The 24,247-nt window shown below is 34.9% G+C and overlaps 1 protein-coding gene and 1 pseudogene across 1 annotated transcript in view; both read left to right on the top strand.

The window, feature by feature from the left end:
* Positions 1–24,247, top strand: part of SRFBP1 (serum response factor binding protein 1) — an 84,175-nt gene that overhangs the window by 6,412 nt on the left and 53,516 nt on the right. Inside the window, exons 2-3 of the mRNA XM_074204688.1 lie at positions 18,958–19,046; positions 22,068–22,140. Of these exons, the coding sequence (XP_074060789.1) occupies positions 18,958–19,046; positions 22,068–22,140 (162 nt within the window). The remainder of the gene's footprint in view (positions 1–18,957; positions 19,047–22,067; positions 22,141–24,247) is intronic.
* LOC141498321 (deleted in azoospermia-like) lies at positions 7,781–10,008 on the top strand (annotated as a pseudogene).

Raw genomic sequence — 24,247 nt, 5'->3', positions numbered from 1 at the left:
TGCAAGTTACATATCTTCATGGTGTAATTTTTATATCTTCCCTATGTATTAGGAGAAATGATTTTTGGGGTGTGTGTGTGTCACAAACTCTGGAAATTCACATAAAATAATATACACGAGAGTACAAAGAGTTAATTCTATTGAAACAATTATTAAAGTATCTTTTAAATTTCACAGAGCCCAGAGTAAGAACTTTTAATTTAGAGACTAGTAGGTGGTCATAGGAATATGCCAACATGATATTTGTCCTTCTCAAAGAAGATCATGACATCAGGAAAGTGATACCATGACAAGCACATGAATTGGAGTGAGGGGGCGCTGTGCTAAGTCAACAACCTCACTTTCTCCTCCAGAGCCATCTAGGGCTAGTGGCCAGATATGAATCAGGATGACTGGAGATGGCCCTGGATTCAAGCAATCAGGGTTAAGTAACTTAACTGTGGTCACACAGCTAGTGTCAAGTGTATAAGACTGGATTCAAACTCCTGTCCTCCTGACTCCAAGACCAGTGTTTTATTCACTGTGCCACCTAGCAGCCTTAACATACTGACAATGGCATGGGGGAAATACTGTATTTTTCTCCATCCTTCCTCCTTTACAAAACAGCAGGGATTTGGAGAGCCAAGGAAGGGGAGTTTGAAGCCATGTACTTAAGTATTTTAAATCCACAGAAGTTACAACCTACCTGGGGTCCTGTGCAAGAGTGTTCTTTGTGAAAGGATTTCACAGATTGACTGTCTTTTCAATCAAGGAAGTTTTTAATGCAGGATGCTGGCTAGATAGAGATTCTAACCCTCAGGGTTAAGAATTACTAGCCCTTATGAGATTGAGGTAGGGTCCTTAAAGTGAGGTAAACAAAAATGTTTTACAAAATTGCAAGGATATTTGGGGAAGGGAGGGCAGACTCAGTACACCAGAGGGAGTCTCAGACAGGATAAAAACATGTTTGTTACAGGATACACAGGGCTTGTAAAACAAGTTGTTCAAAACATGCTTTTTCTAAAACTAAAGTGTGTGGGTTCAATGAGAATCCAGAGGATTGGGATCCCAAACTCAGACTAGAGAAGGTTAGAGTCTATAAAAGGTACCTTGAAGACTAATATCTTGATTGTTATTTGCAATTTGCTATATAAGGACATCTTAAATATTCTTAATTTCCTTGGAGAAAATGAAAAGGGCAATGAAGTGATTTTTATAGTCTGAGATAAAAGTGGTATTATATTTGTGATTGTGTAAACTTATCACATCAATAGAAGCTCTTTTAAGTAACTAGGTGCTTTTAGGTTATAAAGATTTCCATGATTATCCTTGGATCAGTTTTCTACTGGGACTTTAATGTTTTTCTGAAATAATGAGTTTATTTGGGAAAACTAGTTACTTTAGAATTATATTTTTAAAATTTCAGCTAGATGGCAGCACATATTCACCAACTATTGTGTCTTAGCTAATTGTTTTATCTGTTGCTCCAGGTATAATTTCACTTGTTTCTCATCAAAAAATATAAGTATAATATTTCAGTATGAATACTTAAAATTATCAATTAACATTTAAATAGTGATACACATAGAATTCTGCACACAGAGGCACTTAATAAATTTTTGTTGAATGTATGAGAATACACTTTTGTCACCAGTATAAATTAAATGTCTAAAATTTTGAAAACTTATTATTAGGGTCACACCTGTTTTTAGGCCTTTGACTATTTGCCCTTCCATCCTTTTCCCTATTTTTAGATTTCAGAAACTTGAATATGTTGGCCTTGACACCAGTGATTCCAAACTTTTTAGTACTCCTTTGGTAACCACAGTAGTATAGTAGTTGTATTATTAAAATCATTTGATTAGGAAAATTCATAGTGACAACATTTGTAAATAGTTTTATTTTAGAAAAATTTGTATATTTTTTTACCATACCAGTTGTATGTACATACATTTGAAGAATAATAAAAACATTCAGGCTATAAAAGATATGCTTCCTTATTTTGGGATTTATGATCTGAAACCTCAAGTTTGGGAGACACAGCCTTAAATTGTTATAAGAATAAAGCAATATCTCATGACTATCTCTTGGAAGAGAATATAACAAATGTGTTTGTGATTTAAAAGATATATAGTTGTTACTTCTGTAGTAAGTTAAGTGGCAGAAGGAGCAGAAGAAAAGGGACTTGAGCACAATGAGCTGAAAAGCAACCAAGACATCCATAAATTCAGAGGAGACAAAATCCACAAAAGAATCTTGTAATAAAACCCATGGAATAAATCACAAGGCAACAAATCACAAGAATTAGAGGACCTATACTTGATTGGGTAGAAGAGAGAAGATAAAGATTTGCTCTTACAGATTGAGACTTGATATGATGGACTGGACTATGACTCTTGATGACTAGATCTTATTCCAAAGAAAAAAGATAGATAAAAGAGTTTAGGGGACTGGCAATATTTTACTTTTTTTTTATAACTAATTGTATTTGACCTTTGATCCAACATAATAATCCTTCTAACACTTGAGTATGATGCCCCATATCCCTCAAATCTTAACTTTTCCAAGTCAAACATTACCATTTCCTTCAATGGTTTTCATAGAGCATGCTTCCTAGAACTTATTTCAGGAAAACTATCATTTCCCTCTTTCTGTTCACAGTACCTTTTCTGAATATATCTTTAGATAAATATATTCAGTACTGAATTTGTATGTACTGAAATTCTTAGATCTTTTTTTCAAATGGACTATTTCCTCCATAGTTTGCTCTAGACAACCAAATAAGAACTTACTCACACCTGAAAGGCAATCAGCATGGCTAGTAGATTCCCAGTTTGCATAAAGGATGAATTCAACATTCTGGGTTGACCTGGCATATTTCTGTTTGGCCTATCATGTTGACTTTTGGCACTTTGTCTAGCATTGTGGTAATGAAGAGAAAGCTGACTTTGGTATAAAAAAAGAATCTCTGGTTTCAGACCAGGCTTTGACACTATATTTCACAGTGTGACTCTGATTAATTAATTTTTCTAAATTTTCTAAAGCAAAATTACAGGTATGCTTTTCTTCTGCAGTAGTAAAAAGGTATTTTTACTACAAAAGACCTGCATATTGCTGAAGTCATAGATCTTTTTTCTTGGTCAAATTAACCCAACAATAATAACAAATAAAACCACTTAGCATGACTCAAAAATAGAAGAAATATAATGAGCTTTGGAGTGACTAAGTGGCACAGTGGACAGAGTACCAGATCTGTACTCAGGAACACTCATCTTCCTGAGCTCAAATTCACCTTCAGTCACTTAGTAACTGTATGACTTTGAATAAGTCAATTAACCATTTGCCTAATGTTCTTATCTGTAAAATGAACTGAAGATGAAATTGGCAAACTAATCCAGTGTCTTTGCCAAGAAAATCCCAAATAGGGTTAGAAAAAGTCAGAAACAATTCAACAACAACAATGACCCTTTACATTCACAGAAAATCAAGGAATAATAGAAATGAATGTTTTCATTAAGATAATCTTTCAGGTATTATGGATTCAAATAGGTAAAAGGTAAGTCAGACAAACTGCATGTCTGTCTTTGCTCCATCTATAACCCTACTAAATCTGCATCCCAAACCCCACATGTTAAAATACTTATAGCAACTTTGTGAAGGCAAAGAAATGAACCTTGAAGGGGGATACCCAACAGTTGGGGAATAAGTTGTGCTATATAAATGTTGTGAAATACTATTGTGCTATAAGAAATAATGAGCAGGCTGATTTTAGAAAAAGTCTTAGTGGGGGAGGAGAAAATTTGGAGCTCAAAATTTTTTAAATGTTAAAAATTTTCTATTGGAAATTGTAAAAACTTATTTCGAAAATTGTATCTTACAAAGGGTTTGGCTTTAAACTTTTGGGGGGAAGTACTGAAAAGGTGAGGGTATATAAGTAACAGATTTAGTTTGGCCATTTTCCTCTTTTTTGTAATATTTAAATTTTATATTTCTGATGTGAGATTTATAATTCCAATTGAAAATAATTTCTAACCAATTCTTGAAACTGAATCTGTTCACTTTGTGATATTACAAAATTCTTAGAGAACAGAGGACTATAGTCTTCCCGAAATATATTCCTCCTCTAATATAGTTCTCTCCCTTTTGAATTCATTTATATTGGAAGTATGTTAGGTAGCATTTTGTTATTTTAAATTCACTATAATATAGGAATTTGGGGTAGATTAATACCATTGCTAGCATTCATTGCTTGAATATTCAAAGCATGATCCCTAGAGGACATTCGGACAGCATTTATCTTAAGGATAATGAAGGAGAGTTTTGGGGGTTTATAGTGTGGCTCTCAGTTGTTTGGACAGAAGCTAATAAGTATTGGTTTTCTATTAAAAATATTGTTCTTGTGAGGCAGAACCAAAATGGCAGCTTGAAGGCAGGAATTCCTGGAAACTCATTCCCCAGAAAACTCCAAAAGCCATCAAATTATGACTCTAGCCAAAATTTAGAGGGGCAGAACCCACAGAAAGAGTGAGTGAGACAATTTCCCAGTCCAAGACAACTCAGAAGAGCTGTAGGAAAGGTCTGTTTCACTGAGACCTAGGGTTGGAAAGAGCTGCAGCTTTAGTGTAGCCCAGCCAGGCTTCAGCAAACTAGCTCCAGCCTTCCAGGAACAGCCCCTTGCAGTGTACCTGGGTCTGTGGCAGAGGGGTCTTCTTTCCAGACCTCTTGGCCCAGGGATCACCGGGGACAGCCTGAAGGGGTAGTAAGAGAACTCTGCCTCACCAGAGTGAGTGCAGAGTGGAGCACCAGCCTCAGAGCAGCCCTGTGGTGAGAATTTATAGCAGGAATCTACAAATTCACCCAGCACTTCAAGGGCTCCCAACCCAAAGATGGTAAGTGGGTCAGGGGAGACTGCAGAGGTCTCTCTGCTCTCCCTGGGCCAGAACTCTGCTTATGCCCACACTCAGATCCAGGTTGCAGACTGGGCCCCTACACCACTAAGCAGGGGCCCTCCTCACAGCTCCAGGTCAGAGGGGAGGACTTGTGGTTGTCCACATACCAGAGCACAGGCAAGAGAGCAATCAGAGCCTCTCATAAGGCATTGAGGAATTAAGGTCCCAGTGGAGTTTCTCAAAAAAAAACCCAAAACCTTGGAAGTATGGTAAATCAGTCATAGACTGAGGAAATGAGTAAGCAACAGAAAAAGAACAATTTGACCATAAAAAATTACTTTGGTCCCATGGAGGATCAAAATACATACTCAGAAGATATCAAAGTCAGAGCTTCTGTATCCAAAACTTCTAAGAGAAATAGAAAATGGGTTCAGGTTATGGATGAGCTCAAAAAAGACTTTGAAAAGCAATTAAGGGAGGTAGAGGGAAAGTTGGGAGAAATGAGAGCAATGCAGATACATCATGAGAACCAAGTCAGCAGCTTGTTGAAAGAAATACAAAAAAATACTGATGAAAATAAAATGTTGCAAACTAGTTTGGGCCAAATGGAAAAAGCAACACAAAAGGCAAATGAGAAGCATGCCTTAAAAAGCAGAATTGGCCAGCTGGAAAAGGAGATGAAAAAGCTCTCTGAAGAAAAAGACTCCTTCAAATGTAGAATGAAACTAAAGGAAGCTGATGACTTTGTGAGAAATCAGGAAGAGCTAAAAGTATACCAAAAGAACCAAGTTAGAAGAAAATGTGGAATGTCTCATTGGAAAAACAACTGATCTCAAAAACAGATCCAGGAGAGATAAGTTAAAAATTATTGGATTGGGGCAACTAGGTGGTGAGGTGGATAAGAGCACCTGGCCCTGGAGTCAGGAGGACCTGAGTTCAAATGTGGCCTTAACAATTACCTAGCTGTGTGTGTGACCTTTGGCAAGTCACTTAATCCCATTGTCTTGCAAAAACACATTCAGAGAAGTTATTGACTGGATACACAGAAAATAGCTAATGGAATGAAAAGCACTAAAATAAGAGAAGTTGAGAAAGACTTCCTGTAGAAGATAGATTCTATTTGGAACTTAAAGGAAACCATTGAAGCCAGTTGGCAGATAAAAGATGAGGAAGGCAGGTGATATTGGTCTTTCATTTTCAAAGAAGACCATGACATTAGGAGAGGTGATGCCAGGACAAGTAGGTGAATTGGATTTGAGTGACCCAGGGTGGGGGCACCTGTACTAAGTCACCAGGCTCACTTTCTCCTTCAAAGCCATCTGGGTCCAGAGAAGCAATCAGTTTTAAGTAACTTGCCCAAGGTCACACAGCTAGTAAGTGGAAAGTGTCAAGCTGGTTAAAATTCCCACCCTCCTGAAAAACCAGTGGTCTATCCACTGTGCCACAAGCATTCCAGGCATTGGGGATAGCCAGAGAATGCCCAGGACCAAGAAATGAATTGTCTTATTTGTGAATGTTCATACCTTCATTTTAGGAAAATCACTTCTGTGGCTAAATGGGGTTGGAGTGGGAAGAAACTTGAAGCAGGCTGACCCACCAGCAACCTGTTGCAGCACTGCAGGGATGAAGTGATGAAGGCCCGCCCTGAACTGAGGATTGTGTCAGAGGGAAAAGGTGATTAATTGCAAAGGTGAAATTGGCAACAGACTCCGTGTGAGGGATGGCAGACAGTGATGAGTATGGGGTGACTCCTAGCTTATGTTCTCGAGGGAATGGGCAAAGGGTATTGCCCTTTATAATTACAGGAAAAAGAGGAGATGGAGAAGGTTTTTTGGGGAAAGATAAATCCAATTTTGGCTGTATTAAGTTAAAGATGTCTACTGGATATTCAGTTCAAGATATCTGAAAGGTAGTTAGAGTTACAATATTGACAGTCAGAAGAGAGATGGGGGGGGGTGCAGCTAGGTGGCTTAGTGGATAAAGCATGGGCCCTGGAGTCGGAAGTACCTGGGTTCAAATCAGGTCTCAGACACTTAATAATTACCTAGCTGTGTGGCCTTGGGCAAGCCACTTAACCCCATTTGCCTTGCAAAAACCTTAAAAACAAAAAAAAAAGAGATAGGGCAGGTTAGATTTGAGAATCATTAGCAAAAGATAATTAAAATCCCGGAGCTAATGTGATCCCCAAATAACAGTAGAAGAGAAGAGATTCAGGACAACACTTTGTGAGACACCTCAAGTACTAACCTATGTGTGTGATCTGGATGAGAATCTAGAAAAGGAGACAAAAGGAAGAGTTTAATAGGTAAGAGGAGAACTGGGAGAAAGTGATATCCTGAAAACATAAAGAGAAGAAAGTATCAAGAAGAGATTATTCAACAGTGTCAAAAGCTGCAGAGAGCTCAAAGAGAATGAGTTGAGAAAAAACCACTAGACTTGGTAACTAAGATCATTGGTAACTTTAGAGAAAGAAATTTCAGTGGACTAATAAGGCTGGAAGCTGATATTGAGTGTTCATTTTTACACGAGAGGAAAGAAAGTATAGGCACCTATTGTAGAAGCCCCTTTCAATGAGTTTAATTGCAAAAGAGGATAGTTAAGTTGACAAGAATGGAACATCAAGTGAGGGTTCCCTTTTGCCACCCTCCCCAACAGAACATATGTTTCTAGGAAGTAGGGAATGAACCAATAGACAGGAGTTTGAAAATATGATAGAATAGGGGTGTCAAAAGGAACAGTGGTGGAGGAGAGAATGAGTACTCATCAACAGTGTTAGGTAGATTGAATTTAACATAATCCTATTGTGCAGTAAGAAATAAATGGTTGGCGCCGCCGCCTCGCATCCTCGGCGGGGGGGGGGGGGGGGTGCGGCGGGGTTTAAGCGCCGTCTGCCGGGGCTTTAATCGTCGCGGGCGGAGGCACAGCGCCGAGACCATGTCTGCCGCAAATCCTGAGACCCCAAACTCAACCATCTCAAGAGAAGCCAGCACCCAATCATCATCAGGCACAGCCAGCCAAGGATATGTTTTACCCGAAGGCAAAATCATGCAAAACACTGTTGGTGGAATTGATGTTAGGATGCATGAAACAGAAATTAGAAGCTTCTTTGCTAGATATGGTTCAGTGAAAGAAGTGAAGATAATCGCTGATCAAACTGGTGTGTCCAAAGGCTATGGATTTGTTTCGTTTTATAATGATGTGGATGTACAGAAAATAGTGGAATCACAGATAAATTTCCATGGTAAAAAGTTGAAACTGGGACCAGCAATCAGGAAACAAAATTTATGTGCCTATCACGTGCAGCCACATCCTTTGGTTTTTTAACCCTCCTCCAGCACCACAGTTTCATAGTGTCTGGAGTAATCCAAACACAGAGACATATATGCAGCCTCCAGCTATGATGAACCCCATCACTCAGTATGTTCAGGCATATCCTCCTTACCCCAACTCAACAGTCCAGCTCATCACTGGATATCAGCTACCTATATATAACTATCAGGTACCTCCACAATGGCCTGCTGGGGAACAAAGGAGTTATGTCATACCTCCAGCTTATACAGCTGTGAATTATCACTGCAGTGAAGTGGACCCAGGAGGTGAAGTCCTGCAGACAGAGTGCTCCATCCATGAGGTCACACAGTCTTCTGGGAATGGCCAACAAAAGAAATCAGTGGACTGAAGCATACAGACAGTGATCTCCTGTTTGTTTAATCCAGAGACAAGACTGAGAAATGCTCTTGTCACCCAAGATGACTACTTCAAGGACAAAAGAGTACATCACTTTAGAAGAAGTAGGGCTGTGCTTAAATCCATTTGAATCCTCTCTGCTGAAGCTTCCAGTGTTGTGGACAGTAGTTACTGTTTTTGAGTATTAGGAAGATACAGAGTTCCTGTTTTCCACTATTATGGAAAGGTAATTCTGAATTTTTGGCAACTTATTGCAAGACTTTCTGTGCAAGTTGTGTTAATTTTCTTAGTATGTTGTGTTTATTTTTCATTGAAACTATTCTACTTTGGATATTCACTTAGTAATTGGTTCTATATTGAGTTCACAGTTGAAAGGGGAAAGCAGTTGAAGTGGACAGGTATAACGTTAGGGCTTACATGTTAGTGCTTCAACTGGAACTGAAATGTTTTTGAGACTTTAAAGGCAAATGTTGGTTTTCAAAATTTTGCTTTATAGAAACTTAGTGTTTTGAAAAGGTCAGAATTTTGACAGTTTGACTGTTCTTAGCATTTAATCACCAACAAATATTTTTTTAAAGTTTGGTGGTGACTGTTGGAAAGGCTCAGCTGAGTGCTTTCTCTTCTCTAATATCTTGTCTCTACCTTAGAAGTCCTAGGAGGAAGGTTTTAAAAGAAAAGTAATATTTTCCTTCTCTGACATTTAAACCAAGATGGGTTCCTATTTCATTTATACCCTGATGCCATCCTACTTCAGGTCTAAGTATTCTCCAGATATTTTCTTCCTGATTGGTTTTGTGTGTGTGTGCGTATGCTTTAAAACTTTCCATAACCTAGCCCCTTCCTACCATTCCATTCTACTTAGTCCTTACAATGAGCTGTCTTCCATTTAAGGTTAGGAAACTACTCATAATATTTATGTAATTTTTCTTCTTGAAAAGAATTTGTCTTCTATCTGTATTTTTTTGGTCCCATCATTTTCTATCTCGAAAAATATCTTTTAACTAATCAGAGAAGAAAGAGAGAGAAAATATTATCTTTTCATATATAAATATATATTTATATATGAAATTTTACATCTTAAATTAAGGGCCTTGGATACCTGAGCATCTCCTAGACCCTTATAGAGAATCCTTAAGATCATAACTATTTTCTTAATAATATTAATTTTTTAATTCCTGATATGGTAAATCTGTATAGATATAACCTACATAAACAGGAGCACTTTGGTGGGCCCTCAGTTTTTAAGAGTATAAAAAGATCATGAGACTTGGAAGTTTGAAAATCCTCTATTCCTCTTGAGAACCTCTTTTTCTTTCTGAAAGAAACAAATAGACAAAATACTTTATCTCTGGTGGGAGGGATCAATGGAGGATTGTAAAAAGTTGTGCTTTTAAAGAAACTAAAGAGTCTTAAGTAAGAGGGGAGAGGATCAACCCCTTCTAGGCAAGATAAGGCTGACTGAAATAAATATATATATATATATATATATATATATATATATATATATATATATATATTTTATACTACTGCTATCTTTCCATTAAGAATGGGGCACTTTACTATCAAGCTATGCTTTAAATGTATAGGATATTAAGATGAACATCTACTTTTTTACCTGAATTATTTGAAAATAATTATCTTCAGATCTGTGAAATGATAAGTAAACTTGATTTTTGCATTCACAGCCTTGAGGAACATTACAGTTACTGGGAAGAAAATAGTTTGGTATGATTTCAGTGTAAAATTATTCAAATATTGGAAGTATTGACATTCCCTTACAGATCATGGATATGTTCTAATAATCCTTTAAATTCTTTAAATTTCTTTAAAAGCAAATAAAGTCCAGATTATACATTGCAAGATACACTTCTGAGAAGAAATATTTCTAGGAGCCTTTCCAGTGCTTTTAAAGTTTCTAGAGATGCCACATCATCAGTTGTGCCGTATGAATTACAAATCGTGAGATGTCCACATAGCTTTCCTGCAGCAAAATACTAAAACAATCAAAAGTATCAAATACATGTTTTTTCTTATTGATCTAATATCTAGTGCTTTTTTATTTAAGCCCTTAAACTGACTTCTTTCTAAATCAGAACAATTTATGTGTAATTGAAGTAGAAGGGCCCCATACACTAAAAATGGTCCCATAAAATAAAATACTTCATTCTTATTTTTAGTGGTATATTATAATGAAGAAAGCATATACTCTAAATCATGCTTTATTTTTAAATAACCACAGTACTGCCAGTGCTAAAAAAAAAAGTAGTTTCCTATTGTGTTGATTTTTTTGATTTAAGGGTTTTTTTTTTAACAACGCAATGGGATTGTGACTTGCCCAAGGTCACACAGCTAGGTAATTAGTAAGTATCTGAGGCTGGATTTGAATTCAGGTCCTCCTGACTCCAGGACTGATACTCTTATCTACTATATACCTAGCTACCCCTGTAATTTCTTTAAACTTTTTTTGGAGCTTTACTTCATCTCTTCCTTATTCAAGTAATTCAGCAAGTTCTAATGTTTATTGAAATCCTCAGTTGAATTTAGATCTGTTTTTAAATTTACAGTTTTTTAAAAATTTCTTTATTTTCATCCATATACACATGTATATTTTTAAGTTACAAAATTTCCTTCCACCCTCCCCACCCCACCCATAAACATGTTTACCAAAATATTAGTAATTTTTGGTTTGAGGAATTAGGATTAAGGGAAAGAGATACATAAAAGATAGTTTTTATAAAGTGTTTATCAGATTCTGAAGCATTGTTTTTTTTTTGTGTGTGTGTGTATGTGTGTGTGTGTGTGTGTGTGTGTGTGTGTTTTGTTTTTCTTTCCTCTGAATGGGGATAATATAGTCTATAGCCAGTCTAGGGGGGTTTTTTTAGGGTTTTTTTTTTTTGCAAGGCAAATGGGGTTAAGTGGCTTGCCCAAGGCCACACAGCTAGGTAATTATTAAGTGTCTGAGACTGGATTTGAACCCAGGTACTCCTGACTCCAAGGTCAGTGCTTTATCCACTGTGCCACCTAGCCGCCCCCATAGCCAGTCTAATACAGTTGTCCAAGCTCTCTAGACTGCTGAGAGGAGCTGCTTCCATCAAGGTTGTTCATCTCACAGTGTTGTTGTTGATGTGTACTTTGTTCTCTTGGTTCTACTCCCTTAAAATGTACAGTTTCTTTTAACTGTAATGCACTAAATAAGAAATGTTAATAAATTTTGAACAAAAGCACAAACTGTCTCAGTAGAAAATGATTCTGCTGATAGTGCTACTTTAATTAATACTATTGTATATATTGATCTTTCTACTTTATTCTTGCCCTTTATTGGTACATTTATCACAAACAGAACTGTTAAGAGTAATCCAACTTGATTTAGTTCATATTGTTTTATCCAAACTTAGAGTTTAGTCAGCTAACTTTTATTAATTTGTTCCTGTGTGACAGGAACTGTATATTAAAAAAAAGAATTATTCTTAGAAGGTCAGCAAGAAATGTCTGTTTTGCCAGTGTTGGGGAGGGGCCCCCAGAACACAGTGTGAAGACCTCAAAGGCCACACTTTAGGGGTGGTTGCATTGGTAGCAGCAGCAGCACTTTCTGGAGCTCTCACATTACCCATGGGGGGGTAGGGTTGGTCAGACAGTTGGTTGGAAGGAGATTGCTGGCTTTACACAGTTCTAGATCTTAATCTTAGGACCAAAGACCAAAAAGAGTGGTAGACTTGAAACTTCAAAGGGGAAGTACACAAGTTCACTCTGGGGAGAGTAGGAACCCTAGTCTCAATTTCAAAGCAACTTAGGTTGGCAGGAAAGGTCTGTCTTGCTGGGTTGGTGGTAGACCCGAGGAGCACATTGCTGGAAGATCAAGCTGCATCTTGGGGTGGTTGCATTGCTGTAGGAACAACTACAGGAGAGTCCTGGTCCCAGGCTCAAGGCTAGGAAGAATACTAGCAAGGTGGCTACAAAGAAATATGATCCCTTCCTGGCCAAAGGGTTCAGAGCATAGGGCAGGAAAGCTCTGCCACACCTCTGCTTAGAGCATAGCACTTCAGAAGTGCCAAAAACCAAGACCCCATAGCTAACTGATAATAGCAGCAAAAAAGTCCTGGAGCTTTGAACACTGTCCTGTGACCTTTAAAAGGTTTGAGAGACATAATTTCTGAGTCACTAGTCATTTTATTAATCAAAGTTAGCATTTTAATTAAAAAGAAAAGGTCAGTGGCACTCTTGATTGCTGAAGACCCTCATGGTAGCTGACTCAAGAATTATATTTCCTTGGAAAAGAATTATATTTCCTTGGAATGTTCCCCAAGGGGAACGTTCAGTACTTTTTGGTTAAAAAATAATGAAAGAGAATGAGTATTACAATGATGGGTTTTACCTGTTTTACCTATTTTACCTATTCTAAATTATCGCCAGTTTTGGACAAAGAATAGTATGTCACCCAAACCTAAGTAGAGTTCAATGAACTTTCCCATCTTAGATTAAATTTCCCATAAGGTTAGGAGGAGTTTGACCCCCCCTATTAAGGAGAAAGTTAATTCAACTTCAGAAAAATGAGTTTTGAAATGAGGGCTGTAGAAAAAAGGGGGGGACTCTGTCTCCCAAAATCATTGCTTATTAATAATTATTCCTCTCAGTCCCTTCACCCCAGAAGTAAGGCTCAACTTTAACATAAAATTAAAAGTCAAGAAATAATCCAAGAAAATGAGCAAATAGCAGCAATAAAAGAACCTGAGCATAGAAATTTTCTGTAGTGACATGGAATAGCAAGACTCAAACTTCAATAAAGATAACAAAATCAGAACAGAAGGGGGAGAAATTTATCTCATATAAAAGAGACATCAAAGGAAGAGCTTTTGCAATGGTGACTAGATTATGTAAGTGATGAGCATTGCTTAAACCCTTATAGGAATTGGTTCAAAAAAGTAGTGGCATACACATTCATTGGAGTATAGAATTCTATCTTATTCTGCAGGGAAGTAGGGAGTAGGTACAAGAAAAGTGGAGGGAGTGTAGTTTTAGGGAGGCAGTGACCAGAAAGAAGCAAAACAGATTTGAGGAAGAACAAACTAAAAAGAGAGAAAGATTAACAAGGGGGAAATAGGATAGAGAGAAATATTTAATTAACAATCACAACTGTGAATGTGAATAGAATTAACTCACTCATAAAACAGAAACAAATGGCAGAATAGATTGAAAGCCAAAAAGAAACACATTGAAAGCTAAGATACAACAATATGTTGTTTACAGGAAATACACTTGAAACAGAGAGCCATAGAGTAAAAAATAAGGGACTGACACAAAAATCTGTCATGTTTCACCTAAAATTTAAAAAGGAGATGGTGGGTAGCAGTGATGATGATCTCAAAGCAAAAACTAATAGACCTAATTAAAAGGGATAATCAGGGCAACTACAGCTTGCTAAAAGACACCATAGGTATTGAAGTATTATTAGTACTAAACACATGTACCAAATAGCAAAGACTCCAAAGTGACAGGAGGAAATAGAAACTATATTAGTGAAGGATCTCAACTTTCCCCTTTCAGAACTAGACAATCTAACCATGAAAATAAAAAAGAAAAATGTTAAGGAGATGAATAGAAGTTTAGAAAAGTTAAATTTGGTAGACCTCTGGAAGAAATTGAATGGTAATAGAAAGGAGTATACTTTACTCATTCAAAAGTTCATCAACAGATGAATTTAATTATGGTATATTACTTTGGCAGTTGGGGAATGTGTATTGAAGAGGAAGGAGATAAATTCAGGGGCTGTTGCAAAAGTTTAGGTTAGAGATCAGCAAGAGCCTGAACTATAGTGGTGGCTGTGGGACTGTAGACAAAGGAATAAATGCAGGAGTGGTGGTGGTAGAATCAGAAGTGTATTTGAGGGGCGGCTAGGTGGCACAGTGGATGGAGCACCGGCCCTGGAATCAGGAGTACTGGCCCTGGAATCAGGAGTACCTGAGTTCAAATCTGGCCTCAGACACATAATAATTACCTAGCTGTGTGGCCTTGGGCAAGCCACTTAACCCCATCGCCTAACAAAAAAATAAAAACCTTAAAAAACAAAAGAAGTATATTTGACAAGATTTGGCTGCTGAATATATGGGTCAGTTAGGAGTCAAGAATCTTAAGATTGTGAATCTAGAATTCCTTAAAAAGGATGTGGGATGAATACCACCAAACCACACAAAAACCCTCTCTCCTAAAACAAGTATTGTTAAGCAAAATAGCCCATGCACTGTCAAGTCAAAAAGTATAGTTCATTCTTTATCAAAAGGTGGAAAATCTGATAAGTCAGGGGGTTCTTTTGGGATCCTATTGGTCATCACAATGATCAGAGTACTTAGTCTTTCAAGGTTTGTTTCCCTTTGTAGTGCTGTAGTTAATTTATAAAATATCCTATTCTGTTTATTTTACTATGAATAAGTCCAAAGTCGTTGAGTATCTCTGAATTCATCTCTTATAATTTCTTATAGAGCAATAACATTCCATTAAATTAATGTCAAAATTGGTCCATTTTGATGGTTACCCATTCGTCTTTTGTTTTCTCTTTTTGCTTTTTCTTTTTTTTTTTTTGCTATAATAAAAAGTTACTATAAATACATTTTTGAAAAGTATGTGGGTCCTCTCATATAACCATTTACCTCTGAGCCTCATGCCTAATCATTGGAAAGAAAAATGGTACCCTCCACTGAATGATGAACTTTCTCATTCTCATTTCATATCTCAGGGACTCTGAATTACTTGTTCGTCATCATCCATTGCAAAGGCACAGGAACAGAGGATAGAATCATATTTAAGAGGGGCCTCTTTGGATAGTAGATTGTGATAAATGCAGTAAAATATGATAAGGTTGTAAAGTCAACAGCTTTTAAAACCTAGCAAAAGTTTATGTTTTTTTATCCTATAATAAATAGGGAGCCATTGGAGTATATTGAGTAGAGAAGTGATCTGGTTTAAGGAAAAACAGAAGGATTACGGTAGAGAGAGACTTTAAGGGAGCGAGACTTAAGAAGCTATTGATACTATTCTAGGGGAGAAGTAATGAAGGTCTGAATATAAATTGATAGCTGAACAAGTAGAGAGAATCAGATGAGAGTGTTGAAGTAGAAATGGCAATATTTAGCAATTGATTGTGTATGTAAGATGAGGAAAAGAAAGGTAGTTAGAACAATATTCAAGAATGCTAACCTAGGAAACTGGAACAATGATTAGTACATTCAGCAGAAATAGAGAAATTTAGAGGAAATATGGATTTTCCAGGAAGAAATTAGTTCACTTTTTAATTTATAGAACTTGAAATGTCTTGAGAACTTCCTCTATGAAAATGTTCAATATATAGTGAGTAAAATGGAACTGAAGCACAGAGAGACTAGAACTAAATATATAGTCATCCATGTAGAACTGATGAGCTAATAACCAAGGAAGAGAAAAGAGAATAGTGCCTAGGACAAAATATTCCTTGGCAAACAACACAGATGATGAGTCAGCAAAGGAGAATAACAAGGAAGTCAAACAGGTAGAAGAGGAATAGCCAAGAAGATGATAATGTGAAAACCTAGAGAAAAGAAACTATCTAGTAAAAGAGGCTAGTCAGCCATCTCAGAGCAAGCAGATAGTTTGTGTATAATGACGCTTGAAAAAAAGAGACCATCAAGTTTGGCAATGAGTGTTGGTACTATTAAACAGGTTTATATAGTATTATAAAATTTTAAAGAATGCTTGAGGTTTCTAGGGGATACCAATCAATGTAGTTGTAATATGTGGATTTCTGAAGGGAAAACAAGTTTTTACCTCTTATTTTTTATATATCAATTGTGCCTTTAAGGATATTAAACTTTCTAGTTTATTCCCACCACTTGAACACAATCATTAAAATAGTTACAAACTAAGAAAGAATTCTTGACTTTGGCGTGCAGTAAAATACATGATGAAGCTTTCTTTTATCCAGTAATGACAACAATACATTGCTTCTTAAGTCTTTCCCATAATTAGAATGTAACCATGGACTAACTCTATTAATGTCTAGGACAAATTAGTTTTAGTTTGGCAAAACATCAGCGTCTGCCAAGTAATATATAATCATAGTTTCATAGATATAAAGTTGGAAAGTATCTTAAGGCACCATATATCTATTCCTTCTCTTCTCCCTCCCTTTTTTTATAGATGAGGAAACTCAGACTCAAAAAAGCCTTGCCATATCAAGTGAAGTCACTTAAAATAGCTTTCCATTATGCCATATTGTCTTTCCCCAATGGATTATTGAACTTACAAAATCAAAAAGTGAAAATACAGCATTTGCTAATGTATTCTGTAATAATGCTTCAATTGGGGGGTTAAATTTGTATTTAACCAAGATGATAAAATGTCCTGTGAAATTGATTATTTCCTTTGAACTTAAAGTTAAGATGAATTGATTTTTATCGCAAATGACTACCTAAATACCTTAGTATATAAAACAGAATACCAGAAAATTGGGGAGCAGTAAGGTGGTACAATGGAATAGAGTTCTGGACCTGGAATCAGCAATACCTGAGTTCAGATAGTGTTTCAAATGCGTACTCGCTATGTGACCCTGGATAAGTCACTTGATCCCTGTTTGCCTGTTTCTTCATCTGTAAAATGAGTATAATAATCCAACTATTTCCCTTGATTGTTGGGAAGACCAAATTAGATAATCATTATAAAGTGCTTAATACAGTGTCTGGCACATAGTAAAGTACATTATAAATGTTAGTAGATATTACTTAGAAAGGGCTATTTACATAGAATTTTTATACCATATTTTGATACCTTTTTAGCATAAAGGAAGTTTGTGAGTCACTGAAAAGTTGTTTCCTTTAAAATAGATTCTCTAGTTATTTGGGAGAAATTATCCTTATAATAGGGTAGGGTTTTTTTTTTTATTTTGGGAGTTATGTCAAGGGAAAATATCCCTATTTGGCCAATAAATGTGCTTTTCCCTGAAAGTGATGCTAATGCTGTCCTGCACCATTTCTTTCTGCTAAAAAGAAAATTATTACTATTGATAGGCACCAGTAAGATATAGTCCTGCCATATCTTAACTTTTTTTGGTTAAAATTACACTAATCTCTTAAGTTGATTGTCACAGCTTTTAGCTATAGTCTGAAGAAACTTCATTTTCCCTTTATGAGTATGAGCTTTAAATCTCATACACATTGTTTCACATATGAGACTACTCTATTAATTATAATATAAGGGAACAGTTAAGAAATCATTTAAGTTATTATTGTATTGATAGCATTTTAGCAACGCTTTTTTAATCTTCCAATTTTTATTCATATATTGAAATTTCCATTGATAATTTTTGTTTCTTTGGTGATCTCATCTGCTTTCATGGATTCAATTATAATCTCTGTGTTAAGGATTTGTAAATCTTCTTATCAACTCTAATCTCTCTGCTGATCTCCCAAGTCTCTGATCTCCAGTTGTTTATTGGACATCTCAAATTCGATATCTCAAAGACATTTATACTCAGTATATCCCAAATAAGCTCATTATCTTTCTCTCAAACCCTTTCTTTCAACCACGGGCACCATTCTCTCTCCATTCACCCAGGCTTAACCTGGGTGCCATCCTATTCTTTATCTTTCACAACAATCTGTTGCCAAGGCATTTGATTTGACCATCATATCATCTCTCACAACATCCTAGTCCCTTCCATCCACCACCAAATACTTTATCCCCTCATTCCAGCTTCTGTCCTGGTAAAGGTCTCATTATTTCATTCCTGAACTCTTGAGAAGTAAGTTGTAGGCAAAATTTTTATTTAGGTGTCAGGTTGGGCAGGTAGCTTCTGACATCCTTTTCTACACTGAAATTCTATGATTCTTTGATTTGAGGGGGAACCAATGTAGGGAACATTCTTATATGGTAACTCATTAGAAATGTTTTATTATATTACAAAGAAAGTAATAATAGTACTTATATAAACACTCTAAATTTTGAAAAGCACTTTACAGGTATTATTTTATCATTAGCCATCTAGCTAAATTGAAAAGTTTTTTTTTCAAAGATAATCACTTGTCATTATGCTTAGGGTAAATAATGAGGAAAAAAGATATTTCTGAAATTCTAATGTAATATAATATATATGTATAATACAATATACACATACAATATAATACATATAATATATAATATATATAAGAATAATATAGCTTGAAATGTTTTGACTTTTTTTGCAACTTGTTCTCAGACATCAGGCACATTTTTATGCTGTTGGTTTCATACTGTACTAATGTTTATGGAAATAATTTTATTTTATCATCCTATTATTGTCAAGTACTTTTATGTGCTACAGTAGACATTTTACTTAGCCTTAAACTGAGTATGTTGTTTTGCTTGAACTAAATGTGTTTCATTTTGGTTTTTGTTCCTAAAGGTGGTGAAGATGAGGAAAGAAGTGAAGAGGACTCGAGTTTTGGTTATTCGCAGACTTACCAGGCATCTTGCCAAACTAAAGTCAAAAAAGTTAGTCATTTTTATTAATAATTATGTCCTACCTAATTACAAATCAAGAATTGCCTTTATCCATTGTTTACACTTTTTTGGGGTTCTATAGGGAACATAATTGTTGCCTTAATTCATCCACCTATTCTCTTTGGTTTGGAACCAAATTAGTAATTTCTTTGTGAGTTCTTCTAGTCATAGTTTTCCACCATTTTCCTTTAAGTAATTGCAAGTATTATGTTCCCTTTGGAATGGGAATGGAAACTTTTTTTTTTCTGGCTAACCATTTGTGATTCTTTATTGTTGAAAGTTATTTCTTTTTATACCAAGTAACTATAATATTGATTGTAGTTTTAAAGTCAGGTACCCTGAATCAGTTGTTTACTTGTTTACTTGAATAATACAATCAAATCTTCATCTATCATGGAATAATATTCTTGGAAAATGGCACTGAAAGTCAAAAACACAAATGTTGATACATTGAACATTTGGGAAATAAAGCATTAGCTTCCCATGATGCCAAAAATTGTGATCTTTTGCTAGAGATTGCTGAAAATGCACTTTTCTGCATGCAATTCTTTAAATAAAATATTAATTCCAATAATATACACTTTTCCCCAACATAGTCACTATGAAATAAACCATAAAATACAGTACACAAAATAGAATTGTTAACATGCAAAATCTTTTTTCTCATGTGTAATTCCCTAGAATTCTGAGACCTTTAACATCTCAATCAAAAAAAATATTTCAGACAATATTTACTTTTTTTCCTAACATATGAAATATATAGCACCATAAATACCATACAATAAATAAAATTCTTAAATTTAAAACATTTTTAACCTGAATCTTACCTTCCACTGTGTTTGATGGCGATATGAGGGTCTTGCTATACTACTATAAATCTCTCTACCTTGGCTGCCTCTGAACACTGAGGGAGAGGTTACTAGACTTTTAGTCACTCAACCTCTTAGACAATTGAGTGAAAGTCTTGGTTATTCATTTGGTCACCTGAATGATCAGTTCCATGTTCCCCTATCTAAGTGGGAATAGGGCCAGTACTTAACAAGACCTTCCCCAGAAGAGTGCCCTCCTCTTAATTAAGTATGCAAGGCTATATACCCCTGTTCCTTCTCTCCTTCACTCACATTGAATTTTGAAGAGTTTGGCTTCAGTCTGAGCTGAGAAGCATATACATAGGCAGACAAGTTTTTGCCCCTGACAACTTTTCCATTTACTCAGAAGAGTATGAAATTTCTAAATCAAATTTAGACATTTTACCTCTACTGCACATGGCCAAGAATATGCTGGGTTACCAACATGAAAGTGAAAATGAGGTTACTAGTAAAAGGGGATACTAGAAGTCTTGAGAGTTAAAGGCATGAATATTGAAGATCAACTGTAGTTTTATTTTTTAATTGAAACTACAAGTTTAAAATTTATAGCATTTAATATTAATCTTACACATTTACATAATGTTACAGTTTTCAAAGAAGTTTCAGAAGTAGGACCTCACCTGCTGTTATTTTTTTCTTTATTGCCTAAAAGTCATTCATGGTGCTTCCTTCTGTCTTAAATACTTTTCTTTGTTTTCATAGCATCTTCCCACATTAGATTTTCTTTTTTTATTTCCTGAATTATTACTTCTCTTTTTCATATATACATCTGTCTCCTTGAAGAAAAATGCCCTGTGATATACTATAAATTAATAGACCAAGAAATACTTTCTATCAGATCCATGGAAAGGGGACAAATTTATGACCAAGCAAGAATTAGAGCACATTATAAAATGCAAACTGAATGATTATTTTGACTATATTAAATTAAAAGGTTCTTGCACTACTAAAATCAATGCTGCCAAAATTAGAAGGAAAGCAGAATGCTGAAAAACAATCTTCACAGCCACAAATTTTGATAAAAATTTCATTTCTAAAATATTTATAAGATCACAAATCATTCCCCAGTTTTTAAGTGAACAAAGGATATGGGTAGTTTTCAAATGAAGAAATTAAAGCTATATATAATCATATGAAAAAATGCTATATCCAGAAGAAATTACAAAAAATGGGAAAAGTCCTACCTGTTCCAAAATATTCATAGCAGCTCTTTTTATAGTGGCATAGAAATGGAAATTGAGGGTATGCCCATCAATTGGGGAATGGCTAAACAAGTTATGGTACATGAATACTATGGAATACTATTGTTCTATAAGAAGCCATAAAGGTTCGAATTCTAGAGAAGCATGGCATGACTTATGGGATCTGATGCTCTGAAGGGAGTAGAACCAAGAGAACAATGTACACATCAACAACAACATAATGAGATGAACAACCTCGATGGAAGCAGCTCCTCTCAGCAGTCCAGAGAGCTAGGACAGCTATATTTGACTAGTTATGGACTATATTATCCCCAACCAGAGGAAGAAAATCAAAACAAAACACACAGGAAAAAAACAACCCTTCAGAATCTGATGGAAAATTTTTTAAAAAATTATCTCTTTCCCCTAATCCTAATTCCTCATGCCCCACATTCCTAATTTGTAAGCACGTTTAACAAAATATGTATGTAAAATGCTAACCTGACTGTTCCCTGAAACATTTTTAAAAAAAAGAAAAAATGTCCTAATGATATTTTACATTCTGTAATTTTTAAGAATATATAAGAATGCTTTATTTACAATTCTAAGAAATGCAGGTAGATATGTGTTACAACCATTTTGTATATGAAGAAACAGCATTATATTACCAATTAATAATTTACCAGTTATTGAAAGTATTACCAGAATTCATATAAAACAATAGTTTTTTTTTTCTTTTCTTTATAATTCTCATGTCTTTGTGAGAAAATTCAGTAGGGAAATTTCCATTAAAAAAAGAGGATATGGAAACAGAGAATGTAGGTCATTGACTGGTGATTGCATAAATCAAAGATTTATTGTAGTTTTAACTTAACAGAATTTCTCATGTTTTAGTAAATATATATATATATCTGCTATGAATGACTTATTTTTTTAAATCTAAAATGATGTATTTTCTACAGGGGTACTGAAGATATAGTATCAAAAAATCAAAGGCGAATACAACGATTACTTGAGGAAATTCATGCCATGAAGGTAATAATGTGAATTGATTTTACAGTTTTAGTTTTTTCCCCTTATGCTATTACTAATTTGAAATTTTCATAGATACTTTTTAGTGACTTACTTGAATTACTGTAAAGATCAACTTGTTAAAATAGTTTGAGTTGTAGACCTGCTAAACTAAACACACATGGTTAACAAAGTTTCATGCCACTAGCTTGTACTATGATAAGTACAAGCACCAGAGTTAGTATAGCCATGTTTTTAGGAATGTTGATAAAGATGTTGATTTTTAACATCATATTTTGTTCATTGCCAACTCAATATATATATGTATGGTGACACCAGTATTTTCAATTCAGTAGTCAATGGAAGCTGTAATTGCCTTAACAAGAACCCTGACTGCCCCTTGTCCCCTCAGTTGTACTCTTTGCTGGCATAATTTTCAGTTTCTTTTCATTCTTTAAGTTGTAGAACTCTCATTTTCTAAATAACATACCATCAAATGTCTAGGAAACTTTCATTACAAACTTAAAACAGCATTTGGTAACAGCAATCATCTTAATTATAAGGTATATTTTATATGCATGGAAGAATATTGAATTTCAAAGGTTGGAATTTGAAGTTGAGTAGAAAATTAAGAGAACTCATAATTTTCTTTCCTTTTATTCACAAATAATCAACTGTTCTCTAAATTATTTCCTTCTTTATCTGCAGATTTATGGAATTCCCCATATGGGAATTTGCTCTGGAATTTAATAGATTTAACTTGCCTCTGATTTGATAGAAAATTTATAGGGGGTGATCTCAGGCACATAGAGGTTAAATGATTTGCTTAGGGTTTGCTAGAGACAGAATTTGAAATGAGGTTTTCCTCATTTACAAGCCTAGTATCATTTCAATGTTATTCTATGATTTTTCACTTTCATCTTTGTAAAATAAAAAATAGCTAAAAAGAAAAATATATGATTAGTTGTTTGGGTAAATTATCAATATAATCCACAACTACATAGTTATCAAATGTAGTGTTGATTTTGCTTTAATTTTTTTTTTTTAAAGAAAGGGTTCAGCAGACAGTACTTGGGGATAAGATACGGTAAAAACAGTTATGGAATAAAAACTTTTAAAATAGCAAAGGAATAGATAAAATATATTCGAGAAAGAGGTTTTTTTAAATTAAGAAAATACTTGATAGTTATTCTTGAAATACTTCTTTGAGCAACCATTCAAGTAAAATTACTTAATATGTGCTCCCTGGTTTTAATTGGCCTGTTGAGTTCTATTATACATAACATTAATCTTAGTGGGTTAAAATACACTGGGCATTGTAGAAAACGGGGGTGTGTGTGTCTGTGTAACCAAAGTTCTAACCAAATTACATTGCCTGTCTAAATTATCCCTATAATTTCTACTGAATAGTCATTTTTACAGTCTTAAATTATTCAGAGGCTTTGAAATACTATATAATTGCTTTGCTTATTTTTCTGGGAAAGAGTGCAGTATGTTAAATGTGGACAGATTTAGGAATGAAAGATACTACAAGTATACTAAGAGTAATACCTTCTTTCCTATGTAACTATTTACCTTTATATTTAGAATTTTCAGTGCTTGTAAATCTATTCAAAGTTGAGTTTGTTATACCTTACTTTTCATTGTTAGAGATAACTTGGATCTATTGATAATTTAAGTTTTTAAGATGTTTATGTAAACTATTCTTTCATTCACATGTCACTATTAATTTGACTTTTTTTTCCTTAAAAAAAATCAATTAAAAAAAAAAGAAAATCAATTCAGGGAACAATTTTCCTAACTGAATAATCTTCTCAAATATATGTCTGATAGGTCCTAAAAGTGAGAGTATTAAAGAAATGAGATAATGTAGAAACCATTTCAATTAAATTTACAGAAAGACTTCTTCTACTTATTCCTCCTTTCCAGAAGATTTTTTTCCTTGACAATGCCACATTTTTTATTATCTTGCCTGTAGAAATCATCCTGTACTATGATAATAGGATGCTTTATTTAATTATGATTTTCTTGTGAAGAAAATTTAATCTATTTTTTAGAAATAGAAGTGGCCTTTTTCTGACTGAGAAAAATGTACCAGTTTTTGTCATAAAATTATAATGTTCTGATTTTA

The sequence above is a fragment of the Macrotis lagotis genome, chromosome X (assembly GCF_037893015.1).
Source record: "Macrotis lagotis isolate mMagLag1 chromosome X, bilby.v1.9.chrom.fasta, whole genome shotgun sequence".
In the NCBI taxonomy this organism is placed as follows: Eukaryota; Metazoa; Chordata; class Mammalia; order Peramelemorphia; family Peramelidae; genus Macrotis; species Macrotis lagotis.
Note: the sequence above shows the minus strand (reverse complement) of the source record. Positions and strands in the feature narration are given on the sequence as shown.